The 23,984-nt window shown below is 41.3% G+C and overlaps 1 protein-coding gene across 2 annotated transcripts in view; it reads left to right on the plus strand.

Annotated features, from left to right (window-relative positions):
• The window catches only part of LOC136875696 (QRFP-like peptide receptor), a 146,513-nt gene that overhangs the window by 64,498 nt on the left and 58,031 nt on the right, over positions 1 to 23,984 (plus strand). For both annotated transcript variants that reach the window (XM_067149254.2, XM_067149255.2), the window contains 2 exons: positions 6,401 to 6,524; positions 18,280 to 18,485. In XM_067149254.2, coding sequence (XP_067005355.2) covers positions 6,401 to 6,524; positions 18,280 to 18,485 — 330 coding nt within the window. The remainder of the gene's footprint in view (positions 1 to 6,400; positions 6,525 to 18,279; positions 18,486 to 23,984) is intronic.

The following is a 23,984-nucleotide window of genomic DNA, read 5'->3' on the forward strand; positions in this document are numbered from 1 at the left end:
AAATACCACCGGGCTGAGCCAAATTTGGACCTGCCGAGCTGGGGTCAAAAGACCAGCGCCCCAAGCGTCTAAGCCACTCTGTTCGGCAATTACAATGCTAATAAAATGGGATTGAATTGTGCCTTTTACACACTGTAACTATTTTCTGAATAGGTGTTTTCAAAATTACTTTCTTGTAGACACGAATAACATCATGAAATAGTACAACGTTGTTTATTGCCTTCTAAAAAGTAGTGTATCAAATCTACTACATGCTTTATCCTGTATCCTGAATGGAAATAACTAGTAGATAACTTATTACATTTTTACTGTACATTATTTTCAAATGAACTGGTTTGTCAGCATCTGTGAACACTACTTCATACTCGTCCTCGACATCATCAACTTCAACTGTTACGCCTTTACCGTCACTATCAGCCCCTAAATCACTGTATTCATCAAAATAACTCAGCTCAATATACATTTTGATTTCATGTCCTACTTTATAATTCATTATTATGGATATTTCAACTGTCAGAAGACCACGCTTGAACACGCCATTTCTACAACCTGTGTCTGAAAAGTTTGGTGAATGGTCTCATGAAATAAAGACAACGTAAGTTACAAACAAAACTCCTTTACTGGCCTTCAAAGTAATCTCCGTTAGCTACAACACACTTTTGACATCGACTGTAAAACTGTTGGAAGCTGGCAGCAAACGCTTCTTTTGGAATCTCTCGGAGAACCCTTGTCATGCGTTGTAGGATACCTGCTACACTGTCGAACCGGTGGCCTTTCAGGTCTAATTTAAGAAGGGGGAACAAAAATCTGCTGGCGCCAAATCCGGAGAATACGGAGGGTGTGGAAGAACGGTCACCTGGCGTTCAGCGAGAAACTGGGTCACGCGGATCGTGGTGTGCAGACGGGCATTGTCATGGAGGAGCTTCCACTGTCCACTCCAGTACAGTTCCAGCCGAACCCGTCTGATGCGTTGCAGTAGCCGTTTCAAAACTCCCTCATATAATTCCGCGTTGACAGATGTACCCTGGGGTACAAATTCATGATGAATGACACCATTTTTGTTGAAAAAGGCGATCAGCATTGTCTTAATCCTGGACTTTGTGCGCCGATTTTTTTTGGGAGGCGGAGAAGACTCTGAACACCACGCCATTGACTGTCTCTTAGTCTCCAGATCATACTGGTAGCACCACGACTCGTCTCCTGTAATGATGGTTTTCAACACCTCCGGATTTTTGTCACAAACCGCAATGAAATCTCCCGACGTTTCCATCCGAGTTTGCTTCTGCTCGTCTGTCAGGTTGTGCGGTACAACCCGGGCACAAATCTTCCGCTTTTTCAAATGTTCGTAAACAATGGTCCTTACAATGTCCTTGCCTACACCCACTTCATCTGCTATCATTCGTAAGGAAGCCACCGATCATTCCCAAACATCTGTCACACTCGTTCGATGTTGTCTGGAGATGTGCTTGTGGTTGGTCGACCCGAACGCGCCTTGTCTTCAACACCTTCCTTTCCATCTCGAAAGCGTTTAAACCAGTCAAAAACGCACTTTTTAATCACTGCTTGAGCGTGGTAAACTTGCACTAACATTGCGTGTGTTTCCGTTGCCGTTTTGCCTAGATGGAAGCAAAACTTCATGTTAACGCGTTGCTCCGTTTTGCACTCCATCGTGCAATGACACGAGTCCTCACACTGACTCCGTGCGATGTGTTGCCAAGTGTTCCGGATTTGTGTTTGTATCCCAGTACCGGTTTCGCTTTAGCGATCCTCACCTGGGCTGTTTGGGAAATAGATTTAAGAATAATAGAAATATATTGTTGGTTAATAATAATAATAATAATAATAATAATAATAATAATAATAATAATAGATGTATTGTGATAGTGGCATTCATAGGAAGAATGTCGGACATTAAACATTAGTTTGACGTGTGAACCCTGTGGCATAGTGCCATGGCTGTTGTAATAGTTCCTAAAATATATTTGTTTGAAGGACAGGCAGCAGACTTTGTGGTCACCCATCCGGGTACTAGCCATGCCCCATGTTGCTTCACTGTGGAATTAGCAGAGTTGGCGCCAGAGGGCCCTGTCATTGTTTGTTACGCAATTAGTTTGCGTGTGCGAGGTGTTAGTAGCACTGTAAATTTTGAACTAATTTAAGGTAGCATCGTAATTTGCAGCTTTGTGTGTGACCCGCCTCGGCGTCCAGTTGTTTCCAGTGCTTCTGTTTTGGTGGATTTTTTATTATTTCTTGTGGTGTTTGTGGTAGGTAATTGAGGTTTGTGAGTAGGTTGTTGCGGTTGGGATCTGCTTGTGTGGTTGTTGCAAGGCTGAAGGCTGCTGTTGTTTGGTAGGAAGTGAGGACTTTGCATTGATCTTCTTGGGCTTGGCGGGGTTTATGCTTGGTTGGGGCTAGGAGTGGTGGTCGTGCTGATACTGGGAGGGTGTGGGTATGGAGGTAGGTTGGTTGATCTGGTTGGAGAGTAGGTTCAGTATTAATAAGTGTAGAAGTGTGCTTGTATCTGGGGTGTGAGGGGTGGAAACGGTTGTGACGGGTCTTGGGTTCGGATGTGACGGTGGTGGAACTGTGAGGTTGAGAAGTTGGGGTGGTGTTGTGTTTGGACGTAGGTGGCGGGATTGTCTGTAATGTGCCTTAATTGCCTGTTTAATGAAAGAGCAACCAGGAAATGAGGCCGCGTGACTGCCGTGGCAGTTGGCGCACCTCGGCTGGTCCCTAGGTACCTTGCAATCTGTATGGCGGTGCGAACCGCCACACCTATTACAGCGGGTAACTTCAGAGCATGACGCTGCTGCGTGATTTAATTGAAGGCAATTAAAACACTGTGTAATTAAGGATGGGCGTGGTAGTGTGCGGGCTGGTGTTGGTGGTAATGAGTTGTATGTGCATGGTTTGGTGACAGATTTTTTACGCTTGCTTTCTGTCTGAGCATGTGTTTGTGTATGCAGGTTGCGGGTTGGTGGGTGGTAGTGGAAGTGGGGGTGGTGGGGAGGGGGAAGTGGGTTGGTTTGTACTTCAGTTGACTCGGTGGATGGTGGTGGGTTGGTTTGGACTTCGATGGTCCTGGTGGCTGGTGGGGGTTGGTTTTGGCAGGTGCTGACTCTGTAGATGGTGGTTGGTTAGTGGTGCTGTTTAGCGGGTTGATCACTATTGGGGTAGGCATTTCGGAACTTGTGAGACGGTTTAGGATAGAGTTGAGGAATGCAGCATTCAACTCCATTTAAGTGTGTTGAGTTGGTGTCATGTCTCGCAATGCGTATGCGCGAGTGCCTAGCACGGTGTACAACATAGGCGACCATTCACCGAACTTTTCAGATACAGGTTGTACATTTCAGTGCCTCAAATTGCGTTAAAATAATTCATCGTTCAAACAGTTATTCAACTAAACATATCATTCATGTGTGGAGTAAATAAAATCTGTCATCAAAAGTATTGTTACACAAATCACACTGTGGGGTCGTATATGAGCCAAACGCACAAGTAACCAACAATAAAGAAAGAAGAATATTCTCCTATTGTTGGAACTCTTCACTATCACCCAAACTCAGGAGGTAGACTGAATATACGCAAGTTAATGAATGTTGGTGCGTTTGCCAAGGTAATATTATTAATATTATTATTAAAAATGCATCGCAATTGGGAAATATCCCGGTGGCAATGTTCACTTAAAGTAGTGTAATAATAAAGTAAAGTTAAAACATAGTTATTTAACAACAACAACAACAACAACAACACGAGTAATACAAGCATGGAAAGAAAATTTTACAAAAGTACTACTAGTTTAACATTCTAGTACAAATTCACACACGCAACTGAAGTATTTCCACTGCTTAACACTACTGCTTACAATACTATAGGTTGGGCTTATTACTATCTTAACATTACAAGTTGTAATACAGTAAAGTTAAAAGATGTCAGGGGTCAAGGGTCACCTCAGAGTGTGTTCTAGGGTTAATAACTCAGCATTGTTGATTTTGTTTGCAATCAAACCAATAGGTAGTAGTGTAGAATACAAAGCACTAGTAACGTACGTTATCTCTAGCGACAAATCAAGCATTTGTTTAGAACCGACTTTCTACGATACCAGAATTTGGAAGAGATTGGCTGTCGCTACAATCCTTGTTTGAGTTTATTGAGGCGTATGATCCACACTACTGGCGTGGAAACTGGTGAGTTACTTTTACGTAATTCATGTCCACTAGTGATATCGTTCTTGCAATTTCCTTGTTAACGACCGGCACGCTTTTGAAGCCTAGTTGGTCGTTTACATTTACATTCTTTGTCCGCGGAGAGCCAGGATTTCCCCAACCCGAGACACAGCGCTGCAAACTTTTAACTGTAGATCACTGAGAGTGGGCAGTGAGACTGGAGAACTACGTACAGCTGTACATCAATGGACACGAGTTTACCTATAGGTATATTGCAGTTTGTTAATAAGGAAGCCATACTTTTCAGTATCATCTCAGTTAATGCAACTTCAAAGTTTTACAGTTTATCGAAAACTAATTATAACACCTGTAACACTGTAATATACCTGTTCTAAATTTTAATATTAAAGGGTAGAAACAGAACTTAAACATATAATGTGTAATATATTCTGTTACAAATTTCAGGTTTATTTCTTGAACTTACAATTTTAAATCATGTGGTTAAAATCAGTTGTATCAGATTGTCACTATGTCAGGAGTGGACGATGTGTACGTCATTGGGTCATGTGGCCGTTCAAATAAAGCTCTCTCATTGGCTACTCCCATCTCGTCTATCCACAACCAAAGCTTTCCTATGACCTCAAGTCAGTCGTCATGTAGCCTGCGCCTGATTCATTCCGACTCCTTAGCTGATGTGGTACTTTAAAAATAACGTGTATTATTACTGGTTATCTACCTCAGCATGTTCCATACGTAAACCCTCCGTGGTGGTATACAATTTCCAATCCCAGATAGCGTGCCAAAAGCTTGGATTCAATTACAAACCTCTTCGCAGTGTCCATATGGATTGAGATCAAACGACGCTATTGATGGTGATTTGTCCGTCGGATGGGGGCCCCTAGGTGCAATTCGACAGGATTAGGCTATGTGCCGGTATCGGGTTTCACCCTCTCTCTTCCTCTTATCATATATCACGTCGTTCCTTTAACTCCTCTGATGAGGATGACGTCAGAAAGGCCATTCATTCGTCAAATCTCGCTACGAAGGTTCATCTCACTTCATACTCATCCCCGTAAAGAAAGGGGACAAGGGTTGCACATAAACACATTGCGTCAATTTAGAAATAAGTGTACCGAGTAAATGGCCATGCAGTTTGGGTCACGTCGGTATGCGCTTGCATTTGGGAGATAGTGGGCTCAAATCCCACTGTCGGCAACCCTGAAATCGGTTTTTCGTAGATTCCCACTTGCATAGCACGCAAATACTTTAATTAAGGCTACGGTCGCTTCCTTCCCACTCCTAACCCTTCCTGTCCTTTTGTCGTCAATAAGACCTATCTGTGTCGATGCGATGTAAAGCAAATTGTTAAAAACAAGTGTTGATTCATAGCATCTAATGACGTTCTTTCAACAACAAAACATAGCATTCTTTGTTCAGTGGGTGCTTTTTTAAAGTTATGTTATATGTGTCATAGAATAATACGATAAACTTTTTTTTAATAATGATAGTAACAATGTTATTTGTTTTACGTCCCACTAACTACTCTTTTACGGTTTACGGAGACGCCGAGGTGCCGGAATTTAGTCTCGCAGGAGTTCTTTTACGTGCCAGTAAATCTACCGACACTAGGCTGACGTATTTGAGCACCTTCAAATACCACCGGACTGAGCTAGGATCGAACCTGCCAAGTTGGGGTCAGAAGGCCAGCGCCTTAATCGTCTGAGCCACTCAGCCCGGCCTTTTTTTTTTTGCTAGTTGCTTGACGTCGCACCGACACAGATAGGTCTTATGGCGACGATGGGACAGAAAAGGGCTAGGAATGGGAAGGAAGCGGCCGTGGCCTTAATTAAGGTACAGCCCCAGCATTTGCTTGGTGTGAAAATGGGAAACCACGGAAAACCATTTTCAGGGCTGCCGACAGTGGGGTTCGAACCTACTATCTCCCGAATACTGGATACTGGCCGCACTTAAGCGACTGCAGCTATCGAGCTCGGTAATTCGACAAACTAAAGAGCTTTAAAGCTACATTGATAATTTTATATCAAATAATTTATTATTAATTTTCAGTTAACTGAAAGATATTCTTTACAGATTCATACTGGTCTAATTTGAAATTCACTGAGCACCACGTGATACCACGGACTCCAGACATACGAACATTGAAATATCTATGTGACACTGTTTAAGACTATTCAATTATTCTTCTTGTTAAAAAATATATCTCCTTGTTACAGGTACTACGCGATCGTACACCCCATGCGAGCAAAGTACAAATGCACCATAAGCCAAGCGCGTAGAATCGTCATCGTCATTTGGGCAGCTTCATTTACGTTGGCCGTTTCTATGCTCTTCGTGCAGGTAAGAATTTCTTTAGTTACGGATAACAGTATTGTTTTTTGAAAGAAGTTCATCGGTTTGATTGTAACAGGCTTTCCTGGAAATGAATTGCAAGTTGTGAATTTTCCTGTGAAGCATTCATTTCACCAAATTTGTTCTCGTTGCTAACTTTTTCTATTGAAACTCATGTCTTCCTTCTTGTAGTCACACACTCAAGTTTCGACGTCCTCGTTCAATCATTGTAACATGTTTCTCTTACTGACAACAACATATTTGCTGGCAGTTCAGGTGGGTAATTAACGTGTAAATTTTTATTTCACTTAGCTTGTCTATTACTTCTATTATTGTGTCCCCTTCCCCATTCATTTTAGGTTGATAAACCTTTTATTTATTAAAAAATAAAACAACGAAGCAAATTATTATTTTCATACAGGAATTTTAGATACTTTCCACTTTTAATGCTGACTTATACATACTTTCAATTTAGGCTTATTTTTATTTTACAGGCACAACCAAATATCCGGTCTGTACGCTTTTCAAACAAAAAGTTCTCCTAAAAATCAAGATTAATTATAAAGAATTGCACAGATCTTCGAGATCAACAGCCATATCTATATAAATAAAATTGTAGGGGGTCCGCTGTCTGTAATTTCTTTTGTTTTGCCAATTTTTCAGATATTTATCCGTTTTAGGTCAACTCAAGACCGAATCGGTGGTTTTTACGTTTCGTGTCTGTTTGTTTTTCTGTTTGTCTGTCTGTTTGTCTGTTCCACCATCACGTCGAAACGGCTGGATAGATCTCAACCAAACTTCATATTTAGGGTATACTCATCCCGGGGAAGGTTTCCATATGCATATCATTTTAAAATCTTTGAATACACGGGGGGTTTATAGGAAAACCAGAATGGTTTTTCCACCATCACGTCGAAACGGCTGGATAGATCTCAACTAAACTTCGTATTTAGAGTATACTCATCCCGGGGAAGGTTTCGATATGCATATTATTTTAAAATCTTTGAATAGACGGGGGGTTTATAGGAAAACCAGAATGTTGTTTCCACCATCACGTCGAAACGGCTGGATAGATCTCAACCAAACTTCATATTTAGAGTATACTCATCCCTAGGAAGGTTTCGATATGCATATCATTTTAAAATCTTTGAATACACGGGGGTTTATAGGAAAACCAGAATGGTTTTTCCACCATCACGTCGAAACGGCTGGATAGATCTCAGCCAAACTTCATATTTAGAGTATACTCATCCCGGGGAAGGTTCAGATATGCATATAATTTTAAAATCTTTGAATAGACGGGGTGTTTATAGGAAAACCAGAATGGGTTTCTTCCATTTTCTCTTATACTATTGATTTTCTGTAAACTTCGTTTACCGTACGTGAAACGTCTCTTCATTATAAACAACTTTTGTTATGTTCATAATTTACGTTACTCTTCACATGACGGAGAAATTTACAATTTTATGCTGGTATCATGCTCTGCATTTAGTGACCGACAGACCGACAACGAACCTACAGGTTACCATGGCAACGTCTCTGACTGCATGCCAGTAGGGAAGTAACGTATTGCCATTTTCCTCATCATGCTTTTAAATTCATGGTTGTTCCTTGGGTAGATGGCAAGAGAGGCGTCAAGCGGCCCATCTGCGGGATATTGGCGGAATATCGTTGGAGGTTATAACCGCCCTCGAATAGATTAAGTAATAACACCATTAGTCATCTTATTTGTTTACCTAAGAATCACTGGAACTAACTTTCTCCTCTGTTACCGCTTTATTATATCTATAACTCACACTAGCATAATTTATTGAGGGGCATTTGATTTTCCAATACATTAACTTGGCATTTACATATTTGTCGTTATCCGGCTGTCCTCAGTTATAATCCATTTTCTATTAGTTTCAACTCTCTTAACTGTATTATTTTCTTCCTTAATTACGCCGTATGTACGTGAGTGCTAGAAACAACTGGATGCATTTCCACCAAGATTCGTATTTAGAATACACCTGTCCTTGATAGGTTTTAGGGCAAATATTGTTTCTAAATCCCTGAACTGACTGGGGGTTTATACGAAACCGAAACAGTGATTTTGCACTTCTACAAAATATACACAACCAAACTTAATGGAAGTCTACCTACCTTGGTATAAATTAATTTCTAAACCTTTTTTCTCATGTGCATCATTTCGATACGAGGATTAATAAGGGAGATATCATTAACGGACCGTTTTTCTGTACAAGTCCCATCGGACTTAACTCACGAGCGGGTGCGTGTAAAGCGTATTCCTTACAACTTGAAAACTACTGAAGACATTCGAACCAAAATTTATATTTAGCATCCACCTGTCCAAACGTAGGTTTTAAACGTAAATAACATTTCATGTTCCGGAATGGACTGGCGGTTTATAGGGAACCGAAATGGTGATTTTACTCTTCCACAATATATACAGAACAAGACCAACCTGGCTGGAAATCGAACAAACGTGATGGAATTCCACCTCTAAACCTTTTTTTCATGTGCATTTTTTCGTCAGGAGGATTAATAAGGAAGATATCATGAATGGTCAGTTTTTCAGGTTAAGTCCAGCGGACATAGCCCAAAAGGTGTTTTACATGGAGCAGATTCCTTATCTATATAAATCAAATCGTAACGACTGTGTGCCTCTACACTGACTATTTTGGCGAAATTTTCGTACAGCTTTCCGTTTAAGGGGTAATAATGACCATCTGCATAATTTTTTGGTTTAGTTTCCTTAAAGTCCTAATTTTTACCCGCCTCGCCCAAAATCCAGATTGCGGCATAATCTGCCAGAAGAAAAAGAAGATAATTGAAATTTGACAAAATTGTACGTTTTAGCCTGTAATGAACGGAAAACTACCAAGATCATTACTTTTTCACTTTTTATCCCCGAAGAATATCGAAATATGCAGGCAGTTTTAATGATGGTGCACACCTTCGGAAATTCCTATCACATAACGGATTGCACAATCTCCGTTCAATTTGGAATGATCTACAGCCTTGGTCTTATGACTTTTTTCCGTATCTGTATCCCTTTTACGTTTGATTTTTCTCTATTAATCGATGTTAAGTCAATTTGGAATTTTCACATGCATAATTCATACTTTCAATTACTTATATGAAATATAGAATCATCAAACTCTTCACGAAAATTGGCCCACCCAGTAGCCATATATGAGCCAAATGCTATGTACGTAGCTGTCACATAATTATCCGAAAAGTAATGTAATGTGAGATAATCTTACAAAACCTTTACCCTGTTCCACGTTTCTAACTCAATCTGACCCAAGAATAGACGACATATCATAGGACCAGCCATTTAGGCCACTAAATCCGGCGTCTCTTATGGTATAATCCTTTGTCGATATGACGTACGTTTAGTAGCAGTTAATCTGTAAATGAAGGTCTTCAATATTGTAAACACGCATATACTTTCGTATGTCGATCTATATATATTCCCTGATGTCGATTTGTAGCGATCGAGAAAGGGTGGGTCTGCTATTGTAATCAGTACTCCCCACACGGACTTTGACTGGCAGTAGGAATGGGTTCCTTTTCCAACTCCTGTGTAACTGTCATTAGTAAGGAAGGCCTAAAATTGTAATGAATAGTTCACTTCTCGATTTGACTTGCAGCAGGCAAGTGAGCATGCAGTTTTGTGTAAAACTCCCCTACCCGATTGTGTTTGGCAGTAGGCAAGGGTGCCCGTCATTATAAAGAAATGTCCTCATCTAAAATGTGACTGGCATTAGGCATAGTGGCCTGCTATTTTGATGGAAACTCACCAACTTGGTGTAACCTGTAATCTGTCTGGAAGTAGGAAAAGGGGGCTGCCATTTTAACGAAAACTCCCCAAATCGATTCTGTCCGCGTAGTAGGCAATGGGGCCTGCAATTATAATGTAAACTTCCCAACTCGATTGTGAATGGCAGTAGGCAAGTGAGCCTGCCGTTATATCACAAATCCGTAACAAACACTTTACATTGGAAACAACGTACGGAGACCTCCCCATGCTCTTTCTCGGATAACGCTAAGAGACATGCAATTTTAAAACAATCTTATTTACTGCGTCTACACTATTTACTTCGATATTCGAATACAATGTAGAATACCGTAGCGAAGCACGGGTACATTCGCTAGTATTTAATAAAAACCTTTTATATGTGCTATCAATACTCAAGCCAACAACATTTATCTCAATGTGTTATCTTTTTAATCGAAAACCTTTGACTGATTCGCAAGCCGAATAACTTTTTATCTTTTAAATGTGTCATGTTTTATTTTTAACTTATCTTGCTCATTACGTGATGATGCCCCTAATGGGAACGAAACTTGTCATAAATTTACGAATACACGTTATTTTGTAAAATAAATAACTTCTGGCATTGTAAAGGTGGAACTTTTGATTAAGATTCTTAACGGTTAAAGAACTGTAAGTTGTGAATTTTCAGGTAAAGCATCAATTTCACCAAATTTGTTCCCATTGGTAACTTTTTCTATTGAAGTTCGTGTCTGCCTTCTTGTAATCACATGCTCAAGTTTCATTTTCGTCTGTAGAAGTCCTCGTTAAATTTGGTAACACGTATCTTTCGCAGGGAACAACAAACTTCTTGACAGTTCAAATGAGTAATTAACTTGTAATCTATTATTTCTCTTAGCTTAACTATTATTTATATTATTGCATTCCCCTCCCCATTTATTTTACTTTGATAAACTTGTTATTTATTAAAACGGACTTTTCTGTTATAGGGATCTCATTATTCCTATACCGTGAAATCTGTGTGTTGTTAGTAAAAAACAGTGTATTTTATATAACTTTCTTCCAGTAATCTGTTTTGCTTGCTCTTGAAATAACGAAGCATTTTTTTTATTTTCTGTGGGTTTTATATCCTCCTTGGGGAGAGCTCTGCACTCACTCAGCCAGTTGGTACAGTTCCTTCAGTTTCCTCGTTAACAACCGGCGACTCAAACGTTAAGTAGTACCACCCCAAACAATAAGCAGATTAATGACACTCTACAGTCACCTCTGTTGTAATCAACAGCAGATGGCTTGTGATCAACAGCATACTTGCTTTTTAAGTGGAGTACCTCAAAAGCGTGCCGGTTCTGGAGCCGGCTCGCTTGTCAGATCTCCAGAGTTGCACAGCTGCATGCAGTTCTGTCCAGTCGTGCTGCTCGCTGTCCTTGGCTAAATAGTTAAAAGGTTACGCCTTGCACCATTACCCTTCTCAGTTCATTTTATTGTGAGTTGCGTTGGTCAGTGTCATTAGTAGCGATATGGAGAACATCAAATGTTATTTCAACTGTCCTCCAACCTAACCTACAGTATTCGGTAGAGATGTGATAACACTGTGTCTCAAGTTGGGAAAATCCTGGCACTCTGCGGACAAAGAATGTAAACACAGCCAGCCATCTAGGCTTCAAAAGCGTGTCAGTCGTTAACGAGGAAATTGCAAAAAATATAACATTGTGCATCTGCCTGCAGCCACTCACATGCCACCATGGCAGTCGTATAACGCAATCTTCGTTATCGTACGTGTAAACTCATTGTTCTTCTTATCACCAAAGAGATTCATGAACGCGCCATTCTGATGAACATCGCTGTGAGTTACAGCCATGTTCGAATAGAGTTAAGCAGGTTTGTTTATGTTTGAACAATACTGTGAACTTTCTCATGCTCTTAACAGTTTTCTGGCTCCTTTGTAAACGTTAATAAGTACGGAGTGTGCATTTTTACTCTATTTCAGTTTTCCAGTTTAATTCCTTCCTTAAGACCAGACTCCAGTAATTGGAGTCTATTTACAATCTCTGTCCTCTTGACAGCGGTCGGCCAGTTTGGCGGCCTACCTGGACAGTCTATTCTCTTGATTGACAGACTACTGTATCATTCATTGTCGCTTCTGTAACCTCAGTCACTTCACACACGACAGCAGCTCGTGGACATATTAGAACTCAGGGCTACTGAACCCCCACAACATACGACGACTGTTCCTTGGCTCGACACCAGAGAAAGTCCATCACTCCTACAACCAACACAGACAATTCCTAAACAGCGCCCACACAACAACAACAACAACAACAACAACAACAACAACAACAACAACAACAACAACACCATCTCAGCAGTGCTAACCAGCTCTTCAATATTCTTTACTACAGCGGCAGTTATCATTGTTCCAATTCACGACGGTTGTTCCACACGCTGACTCCACGACGGTTTGCCTACAGTTCTCCGTAGTATACATATACGCAGTACTCCAAGGATGACATCCACAGTACTCTGTTCATCGCTCCAAGACAGAACACACAGTACTCCGATCCGCAAGTGACGATACTCTAAGCCCGGTGGGGCTCAGGCGACAACCAGCACTAGTGACATCAAGCCCCTATCACTCCCTCCACGTCCGTACACATATAGTACTCCAGTCAGTACTCTAAGGCAGCATACACACCGTAATCCGCTAAGATACTCTGACACCGGTAGGACACCGACGACAGTCAACACTGTTACCACCATAATTCGACTACCGAACTCACCGCTTGCCGCTAGCCTTCCCTTTTTTATACTCTGGTGATGGAGTAATAAAAATGTTGGGACTCGAGTAGAGACGGAACATTCTCGTTGCACCTTCCAGAAGGCGCACAGGGAAACCATACGAAGAGAACAACAAAGAGAACATACTCTCACTGCGCTCTCAGGCTGGGGCTCCCAGTTGACTCAATAGTTCCTTCCTGGAAATACCGAAGGGAGCTATGAGAGGGCTGACATGTAAAATATGCTTCTTTAAAATCAAAAGAGAACGCCATCAAACGGTCATTCATATCTCTTCTGTAGGCCTATCACTGTCCAATACGGGAGTGCTACTCTTCAGTACACCTGCTGCCATTCTCTCTCTACAGTTTAAGGACAATTCCGAGAACTCTACCTGGCTCTGGATTTTATTACATTGATGTTAGTATTGACCATAATTAAAAGGTGAAGAAATTACTTATTTAGTTGTGGCGCTGTCTGCTGAAGGATCTGTTTTCCTGCAACTGTGCAAAGTCCAACCTCTCAATAATGGGTGCAGCAGTCTCCTTGGCAGGGTTAATGGGCTCTATGATACAAAATAGAAAACGGATTCTAGTTGGAAGACCAAATGAAGGTGGGAAAATGTATAAAGGAATACTGCTGTGTTTCAGATGGGCGCAACAACGGATCACTAAGAAGGACTCACGATTTCTATACGTACCGAGCTCAATAGCTGAAATCGCTTAAGTGCGGCCAGTATCCAGTATTCGGGAGATAGTGGGTTCGAACCCCACTGTCGGCAGCCCTGTAGATGGTTTTCCGTGGTTTCCCATTTTCGCACTTGGAAAATGCTGGGGCTGCACCTTAATTAAGGCCGCGGCCGCTTCCTTCCCATTCCTAGACCTTCCCTGCCCCATCGTCGCCATAAGACCTATCTCGTGTCGGTGCGACGTAAAGCAAATTGCGAATATATATATATATATATATATATATACGTTGACGATCTGGTGGTGGTGGTTGTTTTCTCCATCTCCACAGTGACTGGTTGATTCTTCGGTCTGAAGCTCGCCAGTAAGCATGTCTACACAATTCCACCTCACCTGAACCTGCAACTTTGTCAAGTCTCTCTAACTGTCGTAGTACAGTTGTCCACTCTTAACACTAATCACAAGGAAAATAAAAGAGGTCCAATGCAACGAAGAATGATGGAATCGACAAAAGTGAAGTATCACGAAGAGTGTGAAGATGAAAGACTCCCTAGGCCTTGGAAACTTAATACCAACGGGGCCGGGAGAGAACAATAGTTGACCAAGGGAGGTCGGACAGAAATGATGACGGTGAGAAGCCTGAGACAAGTAAGTGGAAAGTAATACTTGACTCTTCTACGGGAACCGTAATCCCCAACCAATGGTCCCAATTTAAGATCCCCTGGTTCCCTTTTAGGCGCCACTCACGGCAGGTAGAGAATATCGTCAATGTTATTATATCACCCCTACCCACGGGAGGATGTCAACGATCTCTGAGATTTCTCCGAGAGTAGATACTAATAATAATAATAATAATAATAATAATAATAATAATAATAATAATAATAATAATAATAATAATAATAGTAATCGTATGGCCTCAGCTACTTTGTGCAAACATTTTCATTCGATGCCACTTGGCTGCTTACTTGTCAATTTTGACGTTCCGTTTTACTCTATGCCTACTAGATGGCAGAGTATACTGAATCTCTCTTGGGTGGCTATGGCTGAGTTTTGATTAACTTTGCCGGGTAAACACCAAATATGTCACCAGAGATCTTTTACATGCCGATATGTACGACATGGGGTGTCGAATGGACTTTTCTTCCGCCATTCAAAAATCCAACTTCTGCCGCGTTTGAACCTGCTACCTTGTGAGCTGGAGGCCGACCCTCTACCTCTGATCCACAGAGGCAGCTCGGGAGTGGGTGATATTTGACACTGTTCGCAAGTACAGATGGAAGTGGTAGTGCAAAAGGTTTTAATTTTATGTTTTTTTTTTAAATTTGCTCTTTCGCCTTACGTCGCACCGACACAGGTATCAATCAATCAATCAATCAATCAATCAATCAATCAATCAATCAATCAATCAATCAATCAATCAATCAATCAATCAATCAATCAATCAATCAATCAATCAATCAATCAATCAATCAATCAATCAATCAATCAATCTGATCTGCATTTAGGGCAGTCGCCCAGGTGGCAGATTCCCTACCTGTTGTTTCCCTAGCCTTTTCTTAAATGATTTCAATGACATTGGATATTTTTTATTGAACATCTCCCTTGGTAAGTTATTCCAATCCCTAACTCCCCTTCCTATAAATGAACATTTGCCCCAATTTGTCCTTTTGCATTCCAACTTTATCTGCATATTGTGATCTTTCCTACTTTTAAAGACGCCACTCAAACTTATTCGTCTACTAAAGTCATTCCACGCCATTTCTCCGCTGACAGCTCGGAACATACCACTCAGTCGAGCAGCTCATCCCATCTCTCCCTGTTCTTCCCAGCCCAAACTTTGCAACATTTTTGTAATGCTACTCTTTTGTCGGAAATCACCCAGAACAAATCAAGCTGCTTTTCTTTGGATTTTTTCCAGTTCTTGAATCAAGTAATCCTGGTGAGAGTCCCATACACTGGAACCATACTGTAGTTGGGGTCTTATCAGAGACTTATAAGCCCTCTCCTTTACATCCTTACTACAACCCCTAAACACCCTCATAACGTGTGCAGAGATTTGTATCCTTTATTTACAATCCCATTTATGTGATTACCCCAATGCAGATCTTTCCTTATATTAACACCCAGATACAATGATCCCCAAAAAGAACTTCCACCTCAACAACGCAGGTAGGTCTTATGGCGACGATTTTAATGTTTTTAACCGGTAGGTTAAGTCTTTAAGGAGGATTCATGAATCACCGAGTGATGTGACAATGCAGTTAGGGTTGCGCAGCTATGAGCTCTCATTCAGGGGAAGGTGGGTACAAACCCAGCTGCCGGCAGCACTGAAGATGGTTTTCAGTGGTTTCCCATGTTCACACCAGGCAAACGCCGGGGATATACCTCAATTAAAGCCACGGCCATTTCCTTCCTTATCCCATCGTCGCCATAAGACCTATCTGTGTCTGTATGAAGCAAAGAAAAGAGTGATTCATGAATGTTATACTTCGATGAGTCCCAGAAATCAGCAAACGATAACATGATGGCAAGCATAATTGGCAGACATACACATTTTAGTGAAAAAATGGAACGGTATATATAGAGACTTTAAGGCAGAAACAGGTACCAAGAAGGACATTCCAGAAAACATTTATGAACAAGGGGAGTGTGTATGTGAGGATCTTCAAAACGCAGAAGTATTCAGTCAACAGCATGTAAATATTTTTGGTTATAAGGATAATGTCTAGATAGAGGAGTTGACTAATGCTAAAGAAGTATTAAAATTTACCTATGGTAACAGTGACATTTACAATAAGCTACAAAGTTGAAAACTAGAAAAGCAGCTGCAATTTATAAGATTTCCAGGTATGTACGAAAGACAACGGGTTGGGATATAGTACCATATCTGAAGCACTCCTTTGATTATTGTTTGCATGAAGGAGCTATACCAAAAGAATGGAGAGTTGCTATAGTAGCCCCTGTGTACGAAAGAAAGGGTGATAGACATAAAGCTGAAAATAATAGGCCAGTCAGTTTGACATGAATAATATGTAAGCTTTGGTAAGGCATTCTTTCTGATTATATTAGACATGTTTGCGAAATTAATAACTGTTTCGATAGAAGGCAGTTCGGCTTTAGGAAAAGTTATTCCACTGAAGCTCAACTTAGGATTCCAGCAAGATATATCTTGATTCAGGAGGTCAAGTGGACTGTATCGCGATTAAAATGTCTAAGGCTTCTGATAGGGTGGGTCATGGGAGACTACTGGCAAAAAAGAGTGCAATTGGACTAGACAAAATAGTGACTGAATGGGTTTGTATATTTTTAGAAAGATCTCAAAGAATTAGAGTAGGTCAAGCTTTATCTTACCCTGTAATAATTAAGAGAGGAATTCCTCGAGGCAGTGTTATTGGACCTTTATACTTTCTTCTATATATAAATGATATGAGTAAAGAAGTCGAGTCAGAGATAAGGCTTTTTGTGGATGACGTTTTTCTCTATATGGAAATAAAAAAAATTCCAAATGTGAGCAACAGCAAAATGACCTAGATAATGTTGTGAGATGGACAGCAGATGGTGGAATGATGATGAACGGGGTTAAAAGTCAAGTTGTGAGTTTCACAAATAGGAAAAGTCCTCTCAGTTTTAATTACTGCGTTGATGGGGTGAACATTCCTCATGGGGATCACTGTAAATACCTAGGTGTTAATATAAGGAAAGATCTTCATTGTGGTAGTCACCTAAATGGGATTGTAAATAAAGGGCACAGATCTCTGCACATGGTTATGAGAGTATTTAGGGGTTGTAGTGAGGATGTAAAGGAGAGGCCATGCAAGTCTCTGGTAAGACCCCAAATAGAGTATGGTTCCAGTGTATGGGATTCTCACCAGGATTACTTGATTTAAGAACTGGAAAAAATCCAATGAAAAGGAGCTCGATTTGTTCTGTGTGATTTCCGACAAGAGAGTAGCGTTACAAAAATGTTGCAAAGTTTAGGCTGGGAAGACTTGGGAGAAAGAAGGTGAGCTGCTCGACTAAGTGGTATGTTCCGAGCTGTTAGTGGAGAGATGCCATGAAATGACAGTAGTAGACAAATAAATTTGAGTGTTGTTTTTAAATTTTGGAAAGATCACAATATAAAGATTAAGTTGGAATTCAAGAGGACAAATTGAGGCAAATATTCGTTTGTAGGAAGGGGAGTTAGGGATTGGAATAACTTACCTAGGGAGATATTAAATAAATTTTCAATTTCTTTGCAATCATTTTATGAAAGGCTACGAAAAGAACAGATAGGGAATCTGCCACCTGGGCGAATGCCCTAAATGCAGATCAGTAGTGCTTGATTGATCTTGATTCATTGATTGTGTGTTCTCCGATAGTCAGAGAGATTGGGCAATGTTATAAATTTATATGAGTTGGGATTGTGTAGAAGTGCTCACTGGCGTGCTTCAAACCAAAGAACCAACCAGTCATTGTGGAAAAACAGATGATGATCGCTGTGGGTTCTCCGAGAGTGAAATGGACCGGGTGCTTGTTGCAGGTCCATATGGAGGTGGGAGTGTGCATTAAGGCTTACTGGTGTGTTGCGGACTGGGAGAACCAGTCACTATGGAGGACTCACGAGCTCTACATGCTATTCCTAATACTAGTTATTCCTACGAGTATAATGGTGTTGGCCTACAGCTCCATTTGCTGGGAGGTGTGGCACGTCATGAAGCGTCGGTATGACATGACCAGTGGCCAAGCGTGAGTATGTGAAATTATGAGATATATTTTGTATATTTATGTAGCCCAGGGTCAATGAAACGTAACTCCAATTTTTTGTTTATTGTTTATTCTGTTACATCTTACCATGGTCTATTAGACGCAGTGAACAGATCTTTAGTAACGAAGTTTCTTACGTCAAAGGGAAGTAACTCCACCTCTCCATGCAGCCAAATGGCAGTGAATGCCACTTGATTCTCTTTGGTCCTAAGATGTGTGTAAAAGGAAACCCGTAACTCCACAATGCTGTGAGTTACTTCCCTTTGGCTCTCAGTATGGAACAGTTTAGTGCAATTGATTCCATTGCCAGATAACATTGTGCTCTGAACACAGTATTGATGAAATAGTGAATTACTGCCCTCGACAAATAAACCTTATTCCATTGTTACCCTGTTATTATTTTCTAGTGTAGACTCAAGACTAGAAGAGATTTTTCCAGACTGAATTTGAAATTAGCAAAATCGGCAACAGTAAATTTAAAAGTAGAGGGGAACTAATGGTAGGGTTGACTCTGTCGGCTGACGTGGACAGTCAGAATGCAGAAGAAAGTACAGTTGAGGAATATATATCCACAAAACTGAAGATTAGTTCCAATCCATTACTTTTCCTTTACGGTAATGGATTTGTTTTAGAAATTATTGGAATGTTCCCATTTCGAACTTATGTTCTATTTTAGCCACTGGGCTGCAGATTTAATATACTTAAGAATGCATCGAGACCATCCAGATGTATATCTGTAATAACTGTACGCTTATTTATAATTTTGACTATTTTATTGTTAATTACATTCACTTATGTTTTAGTTACTTTTAAATATTTCGCAAGTGTATTAATAAAATATGTGTGTTGGGGGTACCATTCCATGAATTATGTTCATATGACTCGGATAAAAATGCAACATAAATGGAAATTCCCTTAGAGCCAAAAGGTCTTAAGTCCCTTTTCTCAATATTTTGACATTTTAAAAACCACACTGATAAAAATAGCTGAACCACATCGTAAAACATGTCACTGAAAGTTTTTTTTTAAATTCCAACGAATCCTTTCAGAGATATTGCTGGAAATGTCAGCGAAATATTGTTTTCTCGCTCTCCTGCAAAGTTAATTGTTTGGCGCGTATGTTCTATTTTTGCCACTGGGCTACAGATTTAATATACTTAAGAATGCAGCGAACCCAGAATGGTTGACATTGGAACGTGTTATTTTCATCACACTCCTCTCCTTCCGTCTTGACATCATCTGAAGTAAAGGTACAGTTTCCTTAACAAACTGCCTCGCGTGTTTGAAGAGGACTAATCTGTTTTGATTCTAGACGTTTATTTTATACTGGTTATTATATTGAACATTGCGGGGCAAGGGGAATTAGACGACAACAGTTCGCTCCATGTGTATGAGGGCGAGGGCACAGTCAATTAGCATTTTAATTATAGAGGGCATTCACTACTCATCCAGCACGTCTCTTCTCTGCCACGATGGCAGAGAATGAGTCTCTGACCTTGAAATTTTAATTTAATAGTGATTCCTTCTGATTTTTAGCAATTAAATTCTCAATGTTGGTATTTAGAGTTCTGACAGTATAGAATTTTATACCCGCAAATAACGGTAAACCGTAGAATGATGCCTCTAGGAAAACGAAAAAATTTAGGTTGGCACATAAGGGTGGCTGTCTGTTAGGTCATTAGCCCAAAGGCTGGTTGGATCCTCAGTGGTACCACGAAAGGTTATGCAGTTACGGGGAAACCCTAACAACCTATGACAGCGACAACATGTGACATTCTAAGCAAGATGAGGAGTGAGGTAGTTTTCCATCGCTCTCCTCACTGGACCATAAAATGCTATTGCAGCACAACTAAATCTATGAGCAACACCTTTCATAAAAATCAGACGCACTGGTCGTGCTCTAAATATCATTATTCAGCACTACACTTACTCCAGCAGCCTCCATATTCTCTCAGCCATGGATGAGACAAGGATTCTGCAGAAGCTAACATTTTGTTCTGGCCTGTGCCCAAATGACAGATAGAGAAGTACTGCTTCCATCAAGAAATGGATGAACTTTAAAGAGGAAAAATAAGGGGAAATGCTATATTTGGAAATGAAATATAAGTCTTAGAATGAATAATTAAAGAAAGAAACCCATAACTAGGGATGGGCCGCTCGATCGCCTGCTCGAGCAGATAGATAGATAGATAGGTAGATAGATAGATAAAGAATGGGTGAGCCCTGACAACGCAGGGCTCCACACGTAGATCTGTGAAGACCCTTTGTGCCTAGTCCAGCCCTAGTGCTCCTATAAAGGATACCAGTGTCCGGATGTTAGCATTCCTGATGTCTTTCAGGCTCACGAAATGTGAGCCAAGATATCGATGTCTAGTGCTTGCCAGAGCCTCGCACTGACACAACACATGCGCGGAGGTCTCTTCCTCCCTACCGCATCTTCTACACATCGGATCCTGACTGATTTTCATGATGTGTAGGTGTCTCTGCAAGGTATTGTGGCCTGTCAACTGTCCAACTACCATTCGCATTCTGGTCCTATTCAAATTTATCAGGACCTTTTTATAACTTTGGCTAGGCCCTTTGATAAGTTCACGTGCCTGCCTTGCCATGGTTAATCTCTTCCAAATGTCTGAGACTGGTTTGTCCACTGGGATATTACCAGTTTCACGCTTCAGAGTAACACTTCCAGGAAGGGCTCTGGTCCTATGAAAGGACCTTTTGAGCCTTGTTTCGCTAGTTTGTCAGCTTCATTTCCACTGATACCTGTGTGCCCAGGTACCCATAATAGGGTAACTGAGTTAAGTTCACATAGTTGATCTAATATCCTTTGGCATTCCCATACCATTTTTGATGTTGTTCTAACTGCGTATAGTGCTTTTAACGCTGCCTGGCTATCACTGCAAATGGTGATGTATCTTCTATGTCCAGGCATGTTCCATATATATACAGCACAGGCCAGTATTGCATATACTTCGGCCTGGAAAATAGTAGCATATTTACCCATGGGAAGGGAGAGCCTTGTCTTAGGCCCCCCAGACCCCAGCGCCTGTGCCCGTCTCTGTCCGCGAGCCATCTGTGTACCATGTAGAGCACCCAGCCCCAAGACGGGCCCCAGCATCCGCGGCCCTCTCCTCCCTTGTGGGTGTCACCACTGTGAACTTATAATTCACATTAAAACTAGGCTTCATCAGGTCCCCGATCATCATTGTTGTAAGAATAGAGGCATGTCCTCTATTCTGTTTCTTGAAGGACCATCCTCCGAGTGACCAGAGGCGGTAAGTACTCATTCCCGCTATTTCCTTAACATATAAATGTAAGGGGGGAAGTCGTAGGATGGCCTCCATTGCACATAATGGTGTAGTATCCAGTGCCCCTGTTATTCCTAGACACGCAAGTCTTTGGACACTGTTTAACTTGGTGGTCACAGTTTTACTCTCCGAACCTGGCCACTAGACTAAAGATGCACAGGTGATCGTGCGCCGTACAATAGGAATATAGACCACTGGACCACCTTAGGTCCCAGGCCCAAGTCTTGCCGACGGCCCTGCGACAGGCCAACATAATCTTGCGAGCCTTATGGTCTATATGTTTCTTCCAACTCAGTCTTGCCTCAAGGATTACCCCTAGGTACTTAACTGAGGTTGTCTTAACTAATTTTTCCCAAATAGGAAAGGCTCTGACAGTCCGTCTAGCCTCCTCCTCCTGGTAAATACCACGAGCTCCGTCTTGTCGGGATTAACCGACAAGTCCGTGTCGTGGCACCATCTTTCCACCCTACGTAGGGAGCTCTGTACGAGCTCTGAAACCGTACTGGGGAAATTTCCCGCCGCCATCAGGCTAATGTCATCTGCATAGCCTTGGGCGTAAATTCCTCCAACATTTAACCTGGTAAGTAGTTCATCCACTACCAGACACCATAATGTTGGTGATAATACTCCTCCCTGTGGACACCCCCCGTCTATATTAGCTCTCAAAATTATTGCGTTGAGGGTAAACAGAACTTGACGGCCCTGCAGTGAGGCAATAATCCATTTTATGAGCATCCTGCTCACTCCTCTTCTCTCTAGACTAAGTTTTATGGAGCCCAAAGATGTGTAGTTAAAGACCCCTTCTATGTCTAGGAAATCACCATAGCAAATTGTTGCTGATCCAAGGCAACCTCCAGCCTAGAAACTAGCTGGTGTAGTGCCGTCTCAACCAACTTCCCTGGTTGGTATGCATGTTGATGAGGATGCAGGGGAAAGTCTCTTAATACTTTCTCCCTGATATGTCTATCCACCAGTCTTTCCAAAGTCTTAAGAAGAAAAGACGTTAGACTAATGGGTCTATAATCCTTAGGTCTAGTATATGAAGCCCTTCCAGGTTTAGGTATATACACTACCTTCGCCTGACGCCACAAGGAGTACACGTACCCCATAGTGAGACAGGCTCTAAACATTCTGACCAGGTATGGTATAAGGACCACGCCCGCTTCCTGGAGAAGTGCTGGGAAGATCCCATCCATTCCTGGGCTTTTATAAGGGGCAAACGATTCTAATGCTCACTTCACCCTTCTTAGGGTAACAATCTCTGCGGCTTCCTTCCAGCCACTTCTAGCGGGTCTGAAGGATCCGCTCGATTCTACTTCACTACTTGTGACTACTGAACCTGGAAAGTGGGTATCAAGCAATAAGCTCAGGGTCTCCCCCTCTGTGGACGTATATCCACCCGAAGGTGACTGCAATGAACCCAGCCTTGCCCTTCCATCCAAGGTTAGAATTCTATGAAGCCTTGCCGCTTCATGTTGACTCTCCATGGAGTCACAAAACTGTCTCCAAGATTTCTTAGAAGCCTTTTTGGCTTCTGACTTGTACTTTCCTTGTGATTCTTTATAAGAATCTAGATTTTCTTCATCCTGAAGTTCCCTGTATTTATTCCAGAGCCTTCGTGTGTTTCTCCTCAGGAGTTAAGACAACTGTTCCACTTGAAGCTTCTTGTTACTCTTTTTGCCTTAACGACTGGACAGTTTAATTCATAAGAGGTAACTAGTGTCTGTGTGAGAAAGCTCACACTGAACTCCAGCTCCTCTTTGTTCTTAATTATATTTGAGACTCCTCCTTCCAGTCCCCTTATCACGTCCTCCCTAAAAGACGTACAATTGGTTCGTCTAGGGTTTCTGTAAGATGGAATCTCGAAGGAGCCCTCTATATGAAACACAATGTGTCTATGATCTGACAAGGAAGGCTCCAACGAAACTTTCCAGTCTTTAAATTCCTGTATGATTCTCATGGAACCCAGGGTAAGATCTATGATCCCCTCACTCCTATTATTGATGAAGGTAGGGGTATCACCCATGTTCATGATCTCAAGATCAGTTGTACATAGATATTATATGAAGTGCTCTCCTCTTCGGTTTGTGTATTTACTTCCCCAAATGCTATGATGAGTATTGGCATCACAACCTACTATGAGGTTAAGTCCTTGTTTTCTACAGTACATCAC

Source organism: Anabrus simplex, chromosome 6 (genome assembly GCF_040414725.1).
Source record: "Anabrus simplex isolate iqAnaSimp1 chromosome 6, ASM4041472v1, whole genome shotgun sequence".
NCBI lineage: Eukaryota > Metazoa > Arthropoda > Insecta > Orthoptera > Tettigoniidae > Anabrus > Anabrus simplex.